Source organism: Fukomys damarensis, unplaced genomic scaffold (genome assembly GCF_012274545.1).
Source record: "Fukomys damarensis isolate Sample0158 unplaced genomic scaffold, DMR_v1.0_HiC HiC_scaffold_13, whole genome shotgun sequence".
Lineage (NCBI taxonomy): Eukaryota > Metazoa > Chordata > Mammalia > Rodentia > Bathyergidae > Fukomys > Fukomys damarensis.
This window is the reverse complement of record NW_022900925.1, coordinates 17,739,583-17,754,136: the sequence shown is the minus strand read 5'-3', so window position 1 is coordinate 17,754,136 and position 14,554 is coordinate 17,739,583. Positions and strand designations below refer to the sequence as shown.

Genomic DNA, 14,554 nt, shown 5'->3' with positions numbered 1-14,554 from the left:
CATTAAAGATGTCTGAAGACAGTGAATGTATGGGCTGCTGGAGGCATATTCCTCCCTAAGTCCCTGCAAGCTGAGAACATGATGCTGAACCTAGCCAGAGCCGAGGAGATCAGTCTTGCCAGACTCAGGGCCCCTCTTGGAAACAGATTCCAGATAGGGCAGCTTGGCAGGGAGAGGTCCCCACCCATTTGGAAGGAAAGACTTGGTAGGTTCTGGGGCTGAAGAAAAATCTTAAGGGAGGGTGCCAGGGGCAAGAAGCACCTTCTCTTGGGGATAGGCTCCCAGCCCGGGCACATTTGGGTGGAGGCTGCCTGACCATCTGCTGAGGATATTCCTCAGGGAATCCCTGCAGCAGGTGGAGGCTGGATGAGGTCCCTTCAAATGTGGAGATTCTGTGATTTTAGAATTGGGAAAACAAGACTCACACGTGGAATCTGTAATTATCGAGAGACGCTAGGCAGCATATAATTCTGCTTTAAGTGGCATTGAATGCATGAGGCAGAAATCCCCAAGGGGAGGAGGGGGGCTTGGAAGCTCAGGGAGTACATGGGCCAGGTGGGTCTCAGAGGCCTTGAAAAGAGGAGAGCTGGGAGGAGGAGGAAGGGAGGACATTCGTTGCAGGGAAATTACCTCTAAGGCCAAGGCAGAGAAGTAGAAATTAAATTAGTATTTTCTTTCTAGTTTCTCCTATACTTCCAGTTGGACCTGTAGCATCCTACTCCTGATCTTACTGCTTTGTTGTGATCAGAGGGCGGCATCAGCAGTAACAATTCACAGAGCACCTGAAATACGTCAGTCTTTTCCATGAGGTAGGTGGTAAAATACTCATAAATAAACAGAATCACTGAGAGACTAAGGAACCTGCAGAATGTCATACAGCTATTAAGAAGTAATTTTGCTGCTCTTTTAAGAACCAGTTTCAAGGCAATATTACCTGCATAAATAGATTTCTAGATATCTTTATTCCCAGTCTCTAGGCCCCTATGTTTAGTAGGTAGGCAGGTGTTGGCCTGGTTTGACTTGGCTTTTTCAGGATGTTGGGATTTGGGTTCTTAGGAGTCATCCTCTCCCCTAGCAGCTTGTTAATTGGGAGTTGAGACCTCTGGTCTCCTTCTGGTCTTGGGGAGGGACAGGACCCTTAAGGTGGCCTGGCTTCCAGCCCAGCCTAGTAGTAAGGGTTGGGATGAAGGTGAGGAATGGAGTAGCTCCCTGTTCACAGCTGGAGGCTGCCTGTGCAGCCCCGATCTTGTGGATTTCAAGCACCCACTTGTGGCCCTGCTGCAGTGGCTGGAAAGTAATTTGTCATTTGTTTGAGGGCCAAGCTGACAGGAGCCAGTCAGGGCTGGGTGTTGGACAAGGAGGAAGATGAGGACTTGATGCAATTTGCAGGCATCTGAAGAACCTGGGAGACAGATTGAAATGTCAGCTCTGTTCATGAGGGCTTTCTTCCCCTACCCCTTCCAGTGACAGGAAGGGCCCTGGGGGCCAGGCAGGGGGAGGCAGAAGCAGAGAGAGAGAGCTAGGGACAATTCCCATGGGTCCCTCTGCTGTCCAGTACTGCCTTGCTGCCAGCACACCTGAGGAGGCGTTCAAGGAGAAGCACGGCTGCTTTGAGGGGACTGGCCTCTTCTGGATGGGAAGAGGGGAGGATTTTGGTTGTCTCCTGCCAGTCCCCAGGTCATCAACCTTACCTAACCTGTCTGTCCCATGGAAGCTGCCAGTCAGGCCACCAGCACAGGTCCCAATGATGTGACCAACAGGCAGAATGGTGCAGGCAGTTGAATTAGTACAACCCTGCCCAGAGGAACTCAAGGGTGTCTGTGTCACACCCACCCAGCACCTGACTGCCACCCCCAGATGCTGGCCTCAGTTCTGCTTGCCTCCATCACCACCCCCATGTGTATACTCTGGCAGAGGCCCAGGCTGGGCAGCTGCCAGGAAACCGGGCCAAAGACCTGAGGTGCCACTGTGCAGTGGAGCTTACCAAGAGCTCCCTGAGCCCAAAGAAGGAACCACACTCTGAGAAACTGGATGGGAGGGGCCACAAACAGTATTTGGCTTAATCTCTTTTCATAGAGAAACTGAGGCCCAGAGAAGGCCAGGGCTTACCTCAGTCACTGAGAGGCTACTACAGAGCCAGGACTGGAACCAAATCTTACAATTTACACATGTGCCCTTATGAACAGGCACTTGTTCATAACACCTTGCAGGTAAGGTCTGTTTTAGGGACGAAATAGGGGCCTAAATTCATGGGCCCAGACCTAATACCTATCACTACTTCAAGTGGGCTTTTCTAAAGCCCTAATAGGAATTCATCCAGAAATCCACCCCCAACCCCACTCCTGATGCTCACATCAGGCCCTGAGGCCTGACCTGCTTTAGAAAGGCAGGGTGTTCTGACTATCAAACTGACAGCTGGCTGTCCCAAGAGAGCTGTGTGCCAAAGGGGCCACCTGGGCATGAGGGCAGGGATTGTAGGCAGCTGTGCCCAGGCTCCAGATGGTGCAGAAAGCAGCCAAGCCAAGATGGAGGTTGGCAGTGGGAAGGCTCTTGGAATGCCAAGTGCAGTGAGAGGCAGGCATCAGGTCCAGAAAGGCCTGGAGCCCTCACGGGAAGCCTGACTGCCTGGAGAGGGAATGGGACCCATGTGTGCCATGGGGCTCCTGTTCAACTATCCTGAAAGGGTTTTTCTGGACCTTTCAAGAAAGACTCTAACCCAGTGCCCAATCCCCAGTGAAGCAATTCTGCACCTTGAACAGTGGAGGGTCTGATCTGGCCTCCTCCCTGATGCCAGCTTGTACCCTCAGCTTGAGCTGGTACCAATAGGTGCAGCACCATGAAGGGAGGTGTGAGGCTAGGGAGGAAGCAGGTTCTGGAGGGCAGAGGTCCAAGGTAGGGAGAGCTGAGCTTTTAGGGATCCTGATAGCCCCGAAGCTGTTCCTCGATAAAAGAAATTGAGAAGGTTCCCCTCCACACACACCTCAACCTTTAGGCAGTGGCTGCAGTCACCTGACAGAGGGTTAGCCTGGCATTTGACTGACCTGCTCAAGGGTATGGACAGATCTTTTTTCTTTGATTCTATCCCCTACCTGCTCCCGTGATTCTATTTGGGGAACTCAGGGAGGACAGCTGGAGTTTACCCATGATAGAGAGAAGCCATGGCTAGCCCTTCTCCCCAAGCCTGAAGAGTGTTGAGCAGCACTCTAGGCCTTTCAGCTCCCCTATCCTGCCCCCAGTATGGCCTGGCTCAATTGCCAGCCTAGGCAGGAGGACACTGCTGCAGGGCCAAGCCTCAGGCAAGAGTATCAGCCTAATCCCTTACCTTGTCCTCTATTCCTATACAAAAAATTCACTTTTCTAAAACAACCAGGCAGCCACCAAGGGTCAGGCCAGCCACCCTGCTCCTCTGCAGCCCAGGCTTGGTGGCTTTTTTCTCAGCCTACGGGCCTCAGAGTCCATGTCCTCACTTCCAGAGATCATTGACTCAGCCTGGTGGGATGCCATGCACCCTATTTCCCAAAGCCCTGGTGGTCCCATTCTCACCAGTTCTGAGCATCCTGTGGTCATAAAGATCTGTGTCCCCAGTGCCCAGTACAGAGCCTGGCATGTAAGTGCTTAGCCAGTTTTGACAACTCCATGTCCCCCCTGGCTTCAGGACTATCTCAGGCCATTGGAGACTACAGTGCCAAGGTGGAAGGTGGGGCCAGCCTGTGCCTTGTTTCCTGACAGCAATCCAGGCCTGTGACAAGTCTTCATCTCAAGGTTGCCTGGTAACAGCTTTTTCATTCTGATGAAAAAACAAATGTAGCAGCACCAGACAGCAGACCTAGGGCTGTGTAAAGGGTTGGGCATCCAGGCTGGGGCATGGGCTGGGGAAGGGAAGGGGTGGACAGAGTTAGCATGGCATCCTGCCCCATTATCTGATTCCAATTTAGTGGGTAGTATCAGGGCTGGCCCCAGCAAGGCCCAGTGGGCTTCACTGAGTGTGGTACACTTGGTGGGCAGGTGAGCCAGCCCAGGCCTGCATCTTCCCCCTCCTACCCCCTTCCCTACACCTGCAGCTGGCGGCTTCTACCCTGTGAGCCACAGCCGGTGCCACCTCTCATTAGGTGATGATTTTACATTAATTACCTTAATTAAGCGGGCGCTGAGTACTAATGGCTTGAGAGGGGGGTGGCTGTTTCTAATTGCCCTTCCATTCAGCCCAGAATGATGGCCCAGGGCTTGCAGAATGGCAGCAAACAGTTGCAAAAAGGAGGAACCCAGCAAGGGTAGGAGAGGCCCTTTCCCCCCGGCCTGGCTCACACCTGGGCCTGAGTTCCCCAGGGGTGGATGGCTGGAGGCACTTCCCCAGGTCATGCCACTGGCTTACAGGGAGTTGTGATGGGTGGGGAAGTGGGGTGGGAGGTGATTGGTGAGAGGTTTCCCTGCTTCTCAGACTCTTGCCCTGCTCCTCCCTACAGCTGCTCAGGCCCAGTGCACAGTCCTTCAGCGGGGCACAAGGTTCCCTTCTCCACCTATATCAGTCTCCAGGACCCAGGTCAAATGTCTACTTTGCCTCCCTTCCTCCATCCTAATCTTGGGCCCTGTACTGCAAGGCTTCCCTCAGGAAGCTCACAAACTGATTGAGGACGTGGACAGCTAAAAACAGCCACAGAAGGCAGTGATGAAGACCAAGATGGAGGGTGATGCCCAAGGCTTTAGGGATCAGGAGAGAATGACAGAGTAATGCCCGGATTGAGTCCTAAGGGAAGGGGTGTTAAGATGACTCTTTCACGCAGAGAGACCAGCATATGTGATTGAGACATGAGGGGAAAGAAAGTCTGGCCCATTGAGTCAGCTGTACGCTATTCAGTGCACAGGGGTTGTTACGTCTCCCAAAGACTCATCTATTGAGGGCTTGATCCCTAATGCAGCAATGTTCAGAGATGGGGTCTAGAGAAGTGACTGGATCAGAAGGTTCTAACTTCACCGGTGGATTCATTGATGGATTCATAATTTGATGGTACTGTTGGGAAGTGATGGAAACAGGAGGTGGGGCCTAGTTGAAGGGAGCAGATCATAAGGGCGTGAGCTTGGGAACTGTATCTGGTCCCTAGCCATTTTCTCTCTGGCTCTTTCCCTCCTTCTCTGCTTCCTGGCTAACATGAGGTGAGCAGCTTTCCCCTGCCATGCCCTTCTGCCTTACTATGGCTTAAAAGTAATAGAGCCAGTTGACCACAAACTGAAACCTCTGAGCTCATGAGCCAAAATAAATCTTCCCTCTTTTATTTATTTATTTTTTGGTACTGGGGATCGAACTCGGGTCCTTGTGCTTGCAAGGCAGGTGATGGAACCACTGAGCTAAGTCCCTGGCCCAAATCTTCCCTCTTTTAAGTTGTTTTCCTCAGGTATTTGGTCACAGGCACAAAAAGCTGACTAACATAGGGGAGTAGACAACAAAGGAAGAAAACAGCAAGAGATGGGCCAGAGGAATGGCCCTGACTCAGAGGCCCTGGGGAAGTACGGGGTTGGGGAGCAGGAGTGATTTCATCTGAGAAAACTGACTGCAGTGAGGGTGAAGAGGAACAGCAGGGAGCACATGTGGATGGGCAGGTGACTGATGAGGCGGCCGCTGCCTCCCTGGGGAAAGGTGAGTGGGGCTGGATCGTGTGGTGGTTGTGATGGGAGATAAGGATAGGGGGAGAGAAGTGGGCAGATGGGAGAGTTGTGGAGCGTCGTGGTGCCAGACCCTGGTGATGAGTCGATAGGGTCATGAGAAGAGTGAGAAGGAAGGGCCAAGGTGACTCCACGCTACCCAGCTCCAGGGATGTCACTGCTCGTCAACATGGCAGCTCTACTCCAAGTTTCTGACCTGGACAGAGTGGAATGACAAGCAGGTTGGGGGAAACAAAGATTTGGATTATTGAAGGCTGAGAGGCCTGTGGGATATCTATGAGCGCTTTAGGCTCAGGCCTGGGGCTTCCAAGAAAGAGCCTTACTCCTGAGGAAGGCATGAGAAGGTTTAAGAGGCTGGGAGCAGATCCGGCTCACCTACAAGCTAATCATCTCTCTGACTGTGTGCAGCACAGGGCTTGGCCCAGAAGAGACGCTCAGGATGACTTGCTCAAGGAATAGATGAGTTTAATGGAGGAATGAGGCTCCGTGGCTCTCTCAGGCCCAACCAGTAGCCCTATGTTTTGTCCACTCAGTCACATAGTCAGACACAGTGCTCACACTAGAGACTAGGTGATTTACCCAGCCTTCTGCCTAGCCAAAGTGAAAGCCCCCTCCTGAGGCTCTTCTAAGCCCCCAGTCAATCCTGTGAGGGCAGAGGGTGGCACAGTTTCTCCTCCTGCCACTCTCTCAGGGCATTGCTGGGCAGAAGCAGTAGCCTTTCCCACTCTCCAGTACACAGGACAGAATCCAAGCGTGTTTTAGGCCTCTCTCCCAGTCTTGGCCCTAGGTGCTGCCCACTCAGCTAATGCCCTTAGACATCTCCTCTTCTATAGCAGGTGCCTTTCTGGAAAAAGATAACACACCAGCCCCAGCCTTGCCCTTTCCCGATCCAAAGATCCAAATCACTCACCTTGATCTCCACACCATAGCCAGGGTACACAGAGATGTAGTAGAAACAGTCCAGGCCGACATCAGAGGGTGAGCTGTGGGCTTGGGGGGAGTCCAGAGAGCCCTCTGGGCCAGAAAAATTCCAACTACAAGGGCCTGGGAGGCAGGAGGAAACACAAGGCTAAACCCAATTCTGGTGAACGGAGGCCAGCTAAGGTTGAACTGTGTGTGTATGCTTGTGCATATATGAGGTGAAGCCCATCTCTGGGGAGTCCCCTGTTTATTTCCCTGTTGAAAGAAGGGGCATCTTTTACTATGTGCAATCTTATCTCAGTTCTCAGAATGGCTCAGTAAAATGGGCTTTTTTTTTTCTCACCATTTTACAGTTAAGGCTCAGAGAGGTTAAATAAAATTCCTAGGGTTGTGTTATATTTGGGAGAATGAGGATTTTAACCCAGTTCTATCTAGTTCCAAACCACTTGCCTCCCACAGGACTTTCTTGGTGCCAAAAGGAGGGCAGGAAAAGCAGAGAAATTAATATATCATGTTCAGGTACAAATTTTCTATAATGAATGTGATCACTATGCATACCTAAAGTATACCAATAAACTCAATTAATAAAAAAAAGGGAGGGTGGGTTGGCACAGTACTAGAGACACAGGCATGTAGGGACCCCGCAGCTCCCACCATCCCCACTTCCAGATCCACAAGCCAGCAGGAAGCTGACCTGGCGGCTGAACTGTGGTGATGGTGGTGGTAATGATGGTGATGGTGGTTGTGGTCTCCTCGTCATCTCCAGAAGCTGTGGAGGTGGCAATGGTGCCCTCAGTCCCACGCCCTGTAGTCTGGGACATGGCCTCTGGAGCCCATGGCCTGCCCATATCTCCAGGGCCCTCCTGGGTTGGAGTCCAGGCTCTACTGGGGGGTGTGGTACTAGGTCTCTCCCCTGGGTATAGGGTGGGCACTGCAAGGCTAGGCCCTGGAGGTAGAGGGGCTGTGATACGAAGCAAAGGGAGCTCTGACTCTAGGCTCCAAGGTCCCTCCCTGGGCTGGGGCTGTGTGGGTGCTGCAGCTATGGCAGGAGTGGGGCTGGTAAAGATGGGGCGGCTGTCCTGATTGGCCAGGCGAGGGAGGGGGCTTGGGGTGAACGGTGTAGGTGGGTCAGGCTGGAAGGGCAGTGCAGGTTTCAGCTCCTCCTCGCCTGTCTCCAGCCCCTCTTGAAGGAATTCTTCTAGCAGTGGATGATGGTTGAGCAGCTTCAGGGTGGGGGCTGTTGTGACGAAGTGGACACCTCGCTCTGGCTGCTCAGGTGTGGGGGCCACTGTCAATTCCCCAGCGATCTCCTTGATGCCTGTGGCTTGTCCTTCCCCAATGGTTGGGGCCTCTGAGGAGAGTCCTGAAATAATAATGAAGAATCAGATGTTATCCTGCTATACCATAGTGAACAGCATCCTACTAAGGTAGTAGATATATCTATGTTTTGACAGAGATCCTTGGAGAGTGAGCTCATTGTTGAGAATCATGGAGCAATAAAATTTTAGAGCTGGAATTGAGATGATATCACATACTTCAAGGATGGCACATGAGCTATCTTTTCTCCTCTAGCATCAGAGACAGACATTATTAATCGATCATTGCACTACTTCCTGCTGTTCTCAGATTCAGTCTTGGAGGCTTCATTCAACACAGCACTCCAGGCAGCCATGACATGACAAATATTTGCCATCCTCAATGCAGCCAAAGGCTTTATTTTACTAATGAGGAAATGGGCCAAAAAAGGAAATGACTTGCACAAAGTCACATGACCCACTGAACACAGGAAATGACAACCTTAATAAGAATGCTATCTGCCAGGTACAGTAGTACATGCCTGTAATTCCAGCACTTTAGGAGTCTGAGGCTGGAAGACCACAAATTGGGAGTCCAGCCTGAGCAATTTAGTGATTTACCAAGACCCTGTCTCAACATAAAAACAACAACAACAACAAACCCTAGGATGTAATTGTGTAACTGCTATCTTCCACAACAATGATTTTTCTGCCTGATATTTTAGGCAGAATTCAAATATATTTCCTCTTCTCAGTGGAATTGCTAGTCATTAGTCTTAGGAACTATTTCCCATATTTAAACTTCATCTTTTTTTTTAATGGCATTGCAGATCAAATTCAGGGCCTTTACCCTGATTTACACTCCACTTTTAAAATTTTATCTTTTATTTAGAGACAGCATTTTGCTATGTAATCCAGGCTTTGTCTGAACTCACTATGTCCTAGGTTGCCCTCAAATTCGAGATCCTCCAGTCTCAGCCTCTTGAGTACTGGGATTAAGGTGTGTGCCATTATACCCAGTTTTCTCTGGATCTCTAAAGAGCAAAGATGTACTTTCCTACCGGCCTTCAGTAATTCCAACCCAGTGCCTGTAATCTAAGCATTCTTGGAGGCTGAGGCAAGAGGATCACATATTAGAGCCCAGCTGGGCAATTTAGCAAGACCCTCTCTCCCATCCCCCCAGAAAAATTTAAAAAGAACCAGGGATATAGCTCAGTGGGAAGTGGGAAGGGCCTGGGTTCAATCACAGTACCTCAACAGCAACAAAACAAAATACATTAAAATTCATTACTAGGCAAGTGCCACCACACCCAGCTGAGATTTTATTTGAGATTTCCTCATAGACGCATAACTTCTTTGTTAGGATCTCATTTCTTTTTTTCTTTTTTCTTTTTTTGTACTCAGGACTTTGCACTTGCCAGGCAGGCAAGGTGACACTGAGCTAAATCCCTAGCCCCACGTTTTTTTGAGATAAGGTTTTGCCATATACTCCAGGCTGGCCTTGATCTCACTATGTAGCTCAGGCTGGCCTTGAACTTGTGGTGATCCTCTGGTCTCAGCCTCCTGAGTGCTGGGATTACAGGTGTACACCCAATAAAGACCCAGCTATGAGATCCCATTTCTATTACTTCTCAGAAAGTCATTCTTTCCCCTCTTTCTTGATTTTATGGTCCTTCCACAACAGTAATGTGAGTAGAGCAGTGAGAGCCAAGAGCTGGGCAGATGAAGCTTCAGTTCCCAGATCCATCACTCTGTGTCCTTGAGCAAGTAGCCTAAACTCCCTAAGCCTTAGTTTTCTCATCTGGGACTTCTTCTTTTATGGTTGACCAAGATAATGCTACTTCCTTTCCCCATTCACTGTCTCCCTGAATTCCCTTTCATCTTTCTTATGACACTAGTCAGGGACCTTCTAGGACAGGATCTGAAACAGGGATGGAATGGACATCTGGCATGCTGCCCCCCCCCTTCATGGTAGACATTGCTGATCAGTTTTGGTTATTTCTTTTTGAGGCCACATGGGATGTCAGAATCGTTCTCAACATGGTTATCCAGGTAGCCACTACCAATCAATTAGCCTAAGAAGAAGCTTATTTGCTATCTTTGGTCAGAGGTGCAGATTGCTCTACTATTGATTATGTTGACTTATTCAACCACATAACTGGAGAGATAATACATATTCTGCACATGGCCCACTAGGATCTCTAAATCCTTAACTGCCATGAAAAGGTCAATAGATGCTGGCTCCAGATTAAGTTCATCCAGAATTGTGTCAACTCTGAGAAGGCTGGGAGGCTATCCTGATTCCTATTGTCTTCAAAATGGCTGCATAAGGAGTTGAAAGGAAGTATAGCTAGGGTGAGAGAACAGTTTGCAAGAAGAAGGTCGGTTTTTCTGCATGTCTGGTGGTGGAGCCGTCATTCCATAGGCTCACAACCACCCCATGGATTGGCAGGTGTGAGGAAGTGCCAGATGGCCTACATTCTGTTCAGGAGACCAGAGCAGCTATGATGTGTCAGACAAATGGGAGGAGGGAGGAAATTGGGGTGAAGGAGACAGGTACAGGTTGGAGTACTCTCCATTCCCCTGGATCAGTGAAGCCTGGGCAACCCAAAGCCTTGAGAAACCAGGACTATTTGCTATCTGCTGTGATGCTCACTAAAGTAGCCCATCTGTACCCTGACATTCCATGCCAGGCTCTGATATCAGTGTCCAAACTAGATGCCTGGCCAGGCTCATACTCCCCAGAGCAGATGGTCTGACACTGCCCAGTGTCTTTCATCTGAATCAGTGATGGAGGATCCAGGCAGTGCCTGTGATGTGCCAGGACAGAGGTACTCTCTTTGCCCACCCCCCAGATGTCACCCAGTCTTTGCCAAGTGAGCTGAGACTGGTTTAAGCATGACACAGGAAGAAGAGCCTTTCTCATCACATACACTGGAGCCCCTGAAGCTGTACATGGCTTGTGGGTCCCTGCCAGGACTGCCCAACAAGTGATACGGCCCACAGCTCCCAGGGTCGGTACCAGTTGGGACTCTATTGGGAGAGAAAGTACACAGAGATCATTTGACTTGGGAAGTGACCAGAGCGGGTGGGCACACTCTCCTGCCATCAGCCAGGTGGGTGCTGGGTAATAGAGCGGAGCTAATGGGTACCTCCCATCACTGTCATTGCACTGATCATGTTATCTAGGGGGACTGAGCACTTGGTTAAATGGGATAGAGATAGTATATCAAGCTAGCAAATTGATTCCAAAATCAGCTTCTACTTGGTTCCCACAGGGTGCCACCCACTGTCAAAGAGGGTAAGATAATCTCTGGGAGATAAGCATTTCTGAGGGAGGGTATCTCCAGACACTCTGGCTGTCAGAGGTTGAACCTCCGTGACGCGCCCCTTAGGTTTCCAAGGTCAAGCCAGGGAGTTCAGGGGCTGTTCTCAGCCTGGCTGACTTGAGTTGAAGATCAGGGACTGACAAAGGGGCAGAGTGTGATACAGGAACCAGCAGAAGGAGGTCCCGGGGGGCCCAGATACCCAGTCTCATCAGGCACCTGCTGTGTCAGGCCTAATCTAGACCTCATATTATTTAATAATGAAACTCTGTGAGATAGAAATCTTCTTGCTTTCCAAAGGACCTGGAGTCTGGAGGAGAGGTAAGAGGAGTTCATGCTTAAAGTCTTACAGTGCTGGAGCAGAGTTCAACCTATGTCCATCTAGCTTCAAGCCCCCAGTCTTTCCAGCCAGCCTGCTTCATGGCACGAAGAGACTGGAGCTGCCCAGCTGAGAACATCCCAGCCAGTTAAGGAGACCATGGTGCAGAGCAAGAATGGACTCATCCAAGGTCTCTGCAGGTTAGAAGTGGAGCTGGCAGTAGAGCTGGGCTGAACCAGACCCTCAGGAAGCAATTTGCCAGAGACTCAGAGAGCCCCTACTCCATGCCGAAGCACATCTGAATCTGGACCCCAGACTAGAGCCCCAACACTACTTCACAGAGCCAGGGCACACAGCCACGTAGACCTGGATTCAAATGTGAGCTCTGCCACTTAAAATCATAGGAGTCTGGGCCAGTCACCTCTCAGAGGCTTTGCCTCCTCTGAATGACCATGTTTGTGACCCTGATCATATGTCATCTATAAAACAAGGATGATCCTTCACCTAGGCAGCCACTCCTGCATGCCTGTGTGGGACAAAGGTGTGTCCCACAAAACAGATTCCCATGATCCATCTGCCCCTTCTGCTGGGGCCTGCACCCAAAGATACTCCAGGGCCACTCTGTCCTCCCCTACTGCAGGCTTGGGATCAGCATCTTCCAGGTGGGGAGCTTCTGGGAAACTCCATTAGGTGCCCCCCTCCACCCCCCTCTTGGTGGAGGTCGCCCAAGAGCTTCCCCGCAGCCCCCAGCCCTGGTGTGGCCCGCCACTGCCCGGGCCCTCCCCCCGCATTAGCTCTTAAGCTATGCAAATAGACATCGGAGGGAGCCCTGTTTAAAGTATTTAGACGAAATGAAAAAAGGCTTTCATCGGCACTAATGAGCCATTCAGGATGCCTCCCCGGTGGATTCTCTCCCGCTCCCGCCTCCCGGCCCCTCGCCTCCCCCGTTGCCTCTCTTGGGATTGGAGGCCCCGCCCCCAGCCCCAGACTGGGCCTCCTAGGGAGGGCTGCCTACCCTGCCCCCTCCTCCCCAGCGCCCAGCTGGACGAGGGTACAAATGAGGGTCTCTGTGCCACCTCATCATCAGCAGTTCTGGATCCTGATGGGGTGAGGGGCCAGACTCTGCTTAGGGAAAGCCATAAGGAGGAGGCATCTTCTACATTCAGCTAGGTAGGTGTTATGGTCTCTGTCTTACAGATGGGTAAACTGAGGCTCAGAGAGGCCCAAGACATGGAGCTGAAGTCACTAAGCAGTGCCCCAGGCTGTTGGATCTGCTGTCCCAGGCAATAGCACTGCCCCAGAACTATATCTCAGTGCCATTGTTTCTGTAGATCTCTTGTACTAGCCAGCCAGAAAGCCTAGGATTCCAACTCCAAATCTATGCTTCACGGGCATGTGACCTGTCTCCTCACCTGTGAAGCGAAGCCACACTGAGTTGAGGAGGGCTCATCTACTGACTGACAGGGTTCCTACCTTCCAGCACCACCCTTGCCACGCCCCTACCCTTTCTTTGCAAGGGCAGGCAAGGCTGCCTACCATTCTGGTAGCCACTGAGGAGCTGAAGAGGTGCATCTGAGCCAGTGTCCCCTTCCAAGGCTTGGCCTCAGAGGCGGGGCCATGGGCGGGTAGAAGGAGGGGTACCAAAGTTCTGGGATGAGTTCAGGCATAATCTCCACCTTATGCAGCGCCGATTCAGCTTTGGTGGAGAGGGCATGGTAGCATGGGGGTACAGGGAAGCCTGGGGGATACCACAGACAGGGGGCCCACTGCCCTTGGGCTCCAGAGGTTAAGCAGGCCCAGCATTGGGAGAATGAGAATTTAATAGGATCCATTTATTATCCCATAAAAATTAATGAGTTTATTCTGGAGATTTGCTGGCCCTTTTCAAGTTTTAGTAGAGGATTAGCAAGGTCCTGGTTCCAGCAGACCCCTATTATCATAAGGCCCAAGGGAGGAAAGGGGACCCTAGGAGTGAGAGCCCCCCATATCCGGCCTACTACTGTCTACTGTGACAGTGCTCTGGCCCAGCCCTGGCCCTGTGCACAGGAACCTCAGCTAGAGGCTGGCAGGACCACAGAGGACCCCTGAGGCCTGAAGTCCAGTTCTAGGGGCTTCTGAATCCATACACTAAAGAAATAATTCTTTCCAGTGTCCAGCATCTGAGGTAGGTTTGCTGTTAGCAGGGAAGGCAGTTAACCCTTATGCTACAAATGGGGAAACTGAGATCCAAGGATCAAGTGTGACTTCTCCAAGTTACCTAAAAGCTACAATACAGCCAGAATGGACACATTCTGCCTCCTGTGGTCTGGAGCCAGCCTGGTGGTCAGCACTAGGAAGTGGTGCTGGTGACAGCTTCTGTCTACTTCCCTGTATTCTCTGTACGCTGACCATGCATACCTCATATGTAATTTCTCAATCTCACTTCAAGGAAGTCTATGTTACTGTCCCATGAGATGAAGACATGGGGGCCCAGAATAATTACATAACTTGTCCAAATTTACACAGCTAACAAGTGGCAGAGCCTGAGACCAGAACCTACCATTTAGGTCTATCCTCTGCTCCCACTGGCTTTTGGCTGCAGCTCTGGGCCTCCTATCTTCCCACCAGCGTGGATGTTGCTATCCTAAGGCATTTGTTTTGGTTTTTTTGGTACTAGGGAACAAATTCAGGGCCTTGTGCTTGCAAGGCAGGTGGCGCCACCATTGAGCTAAATCACCAGCCCATATCCTAAGGCATTTGTACAAGGAGCTGTGCATCTTCTGGTGATGTGGAAGGGATCTTGCTCGTGTCTTGGCGGGGGCAGTGTTGGGATGGGCACAGAGCTATGCACAAAGGGACATTTTACTGCTAGCACAGGTGCCTTCCCACTTTTGCCCCACTTGCTGCCATGTTTTCATCCTCTTGCTTTCTCTATTCCCTTATCTCTTCAAATCCTCTCTAGTCTTCAGGGTCCAGCTCCTGACCCTGTTCTGGAGAGCCACACCTGCCTGGCCTTCCTGTGACCTCCTGGGGGCATTTTTTTTTTTTTTTTTTTT

The 14,554-nt window shown here is 50.9% G+C and overlaps 1 protein-coding gene and 1 long non-coding RNA gene across 2 annotated transcripts in view; one reads left to right on the top strand and one right to left on the bottom strand.

Annotated features, from left to right (window-relative positions):
• Positions 1 to 14,554, bottom strand: part of Sez6 (seizure related 6 homolog) — a 50,173-nt gene that overhangs the window by 14,916 nt on the left and 20,703 nt on the right. The window contains exons 4-5 of the mRNA XM_033762737.1: positions 7,274 to 7,942; positions 6,569 to 6,702 (exon numbers count right to left, since the gene is read on the bottom strand). Of these exons, the coding sequence (XP_033618628.1) occupies positions 6,569 to 6,702; positions 7,274 to 7,942 (803 nt within the window). The remainder of the gene's footprint in view (positions 1 to 6,568; positions 6,703 to 7,273; positions 7,943 to 14,554) is intronic.
• On the top strand, positions 2,124 to 5,235 carry LOC104874942. The gene is made up of 3 exons (XR_783909.2): positions 2,124 to 2,210; positions 3,656 to 3,770; positions 4,204 to 5,235. It is a non-coding gene; the product is annotated as an uncharacterized LOC104874942 (long non-coding RNA).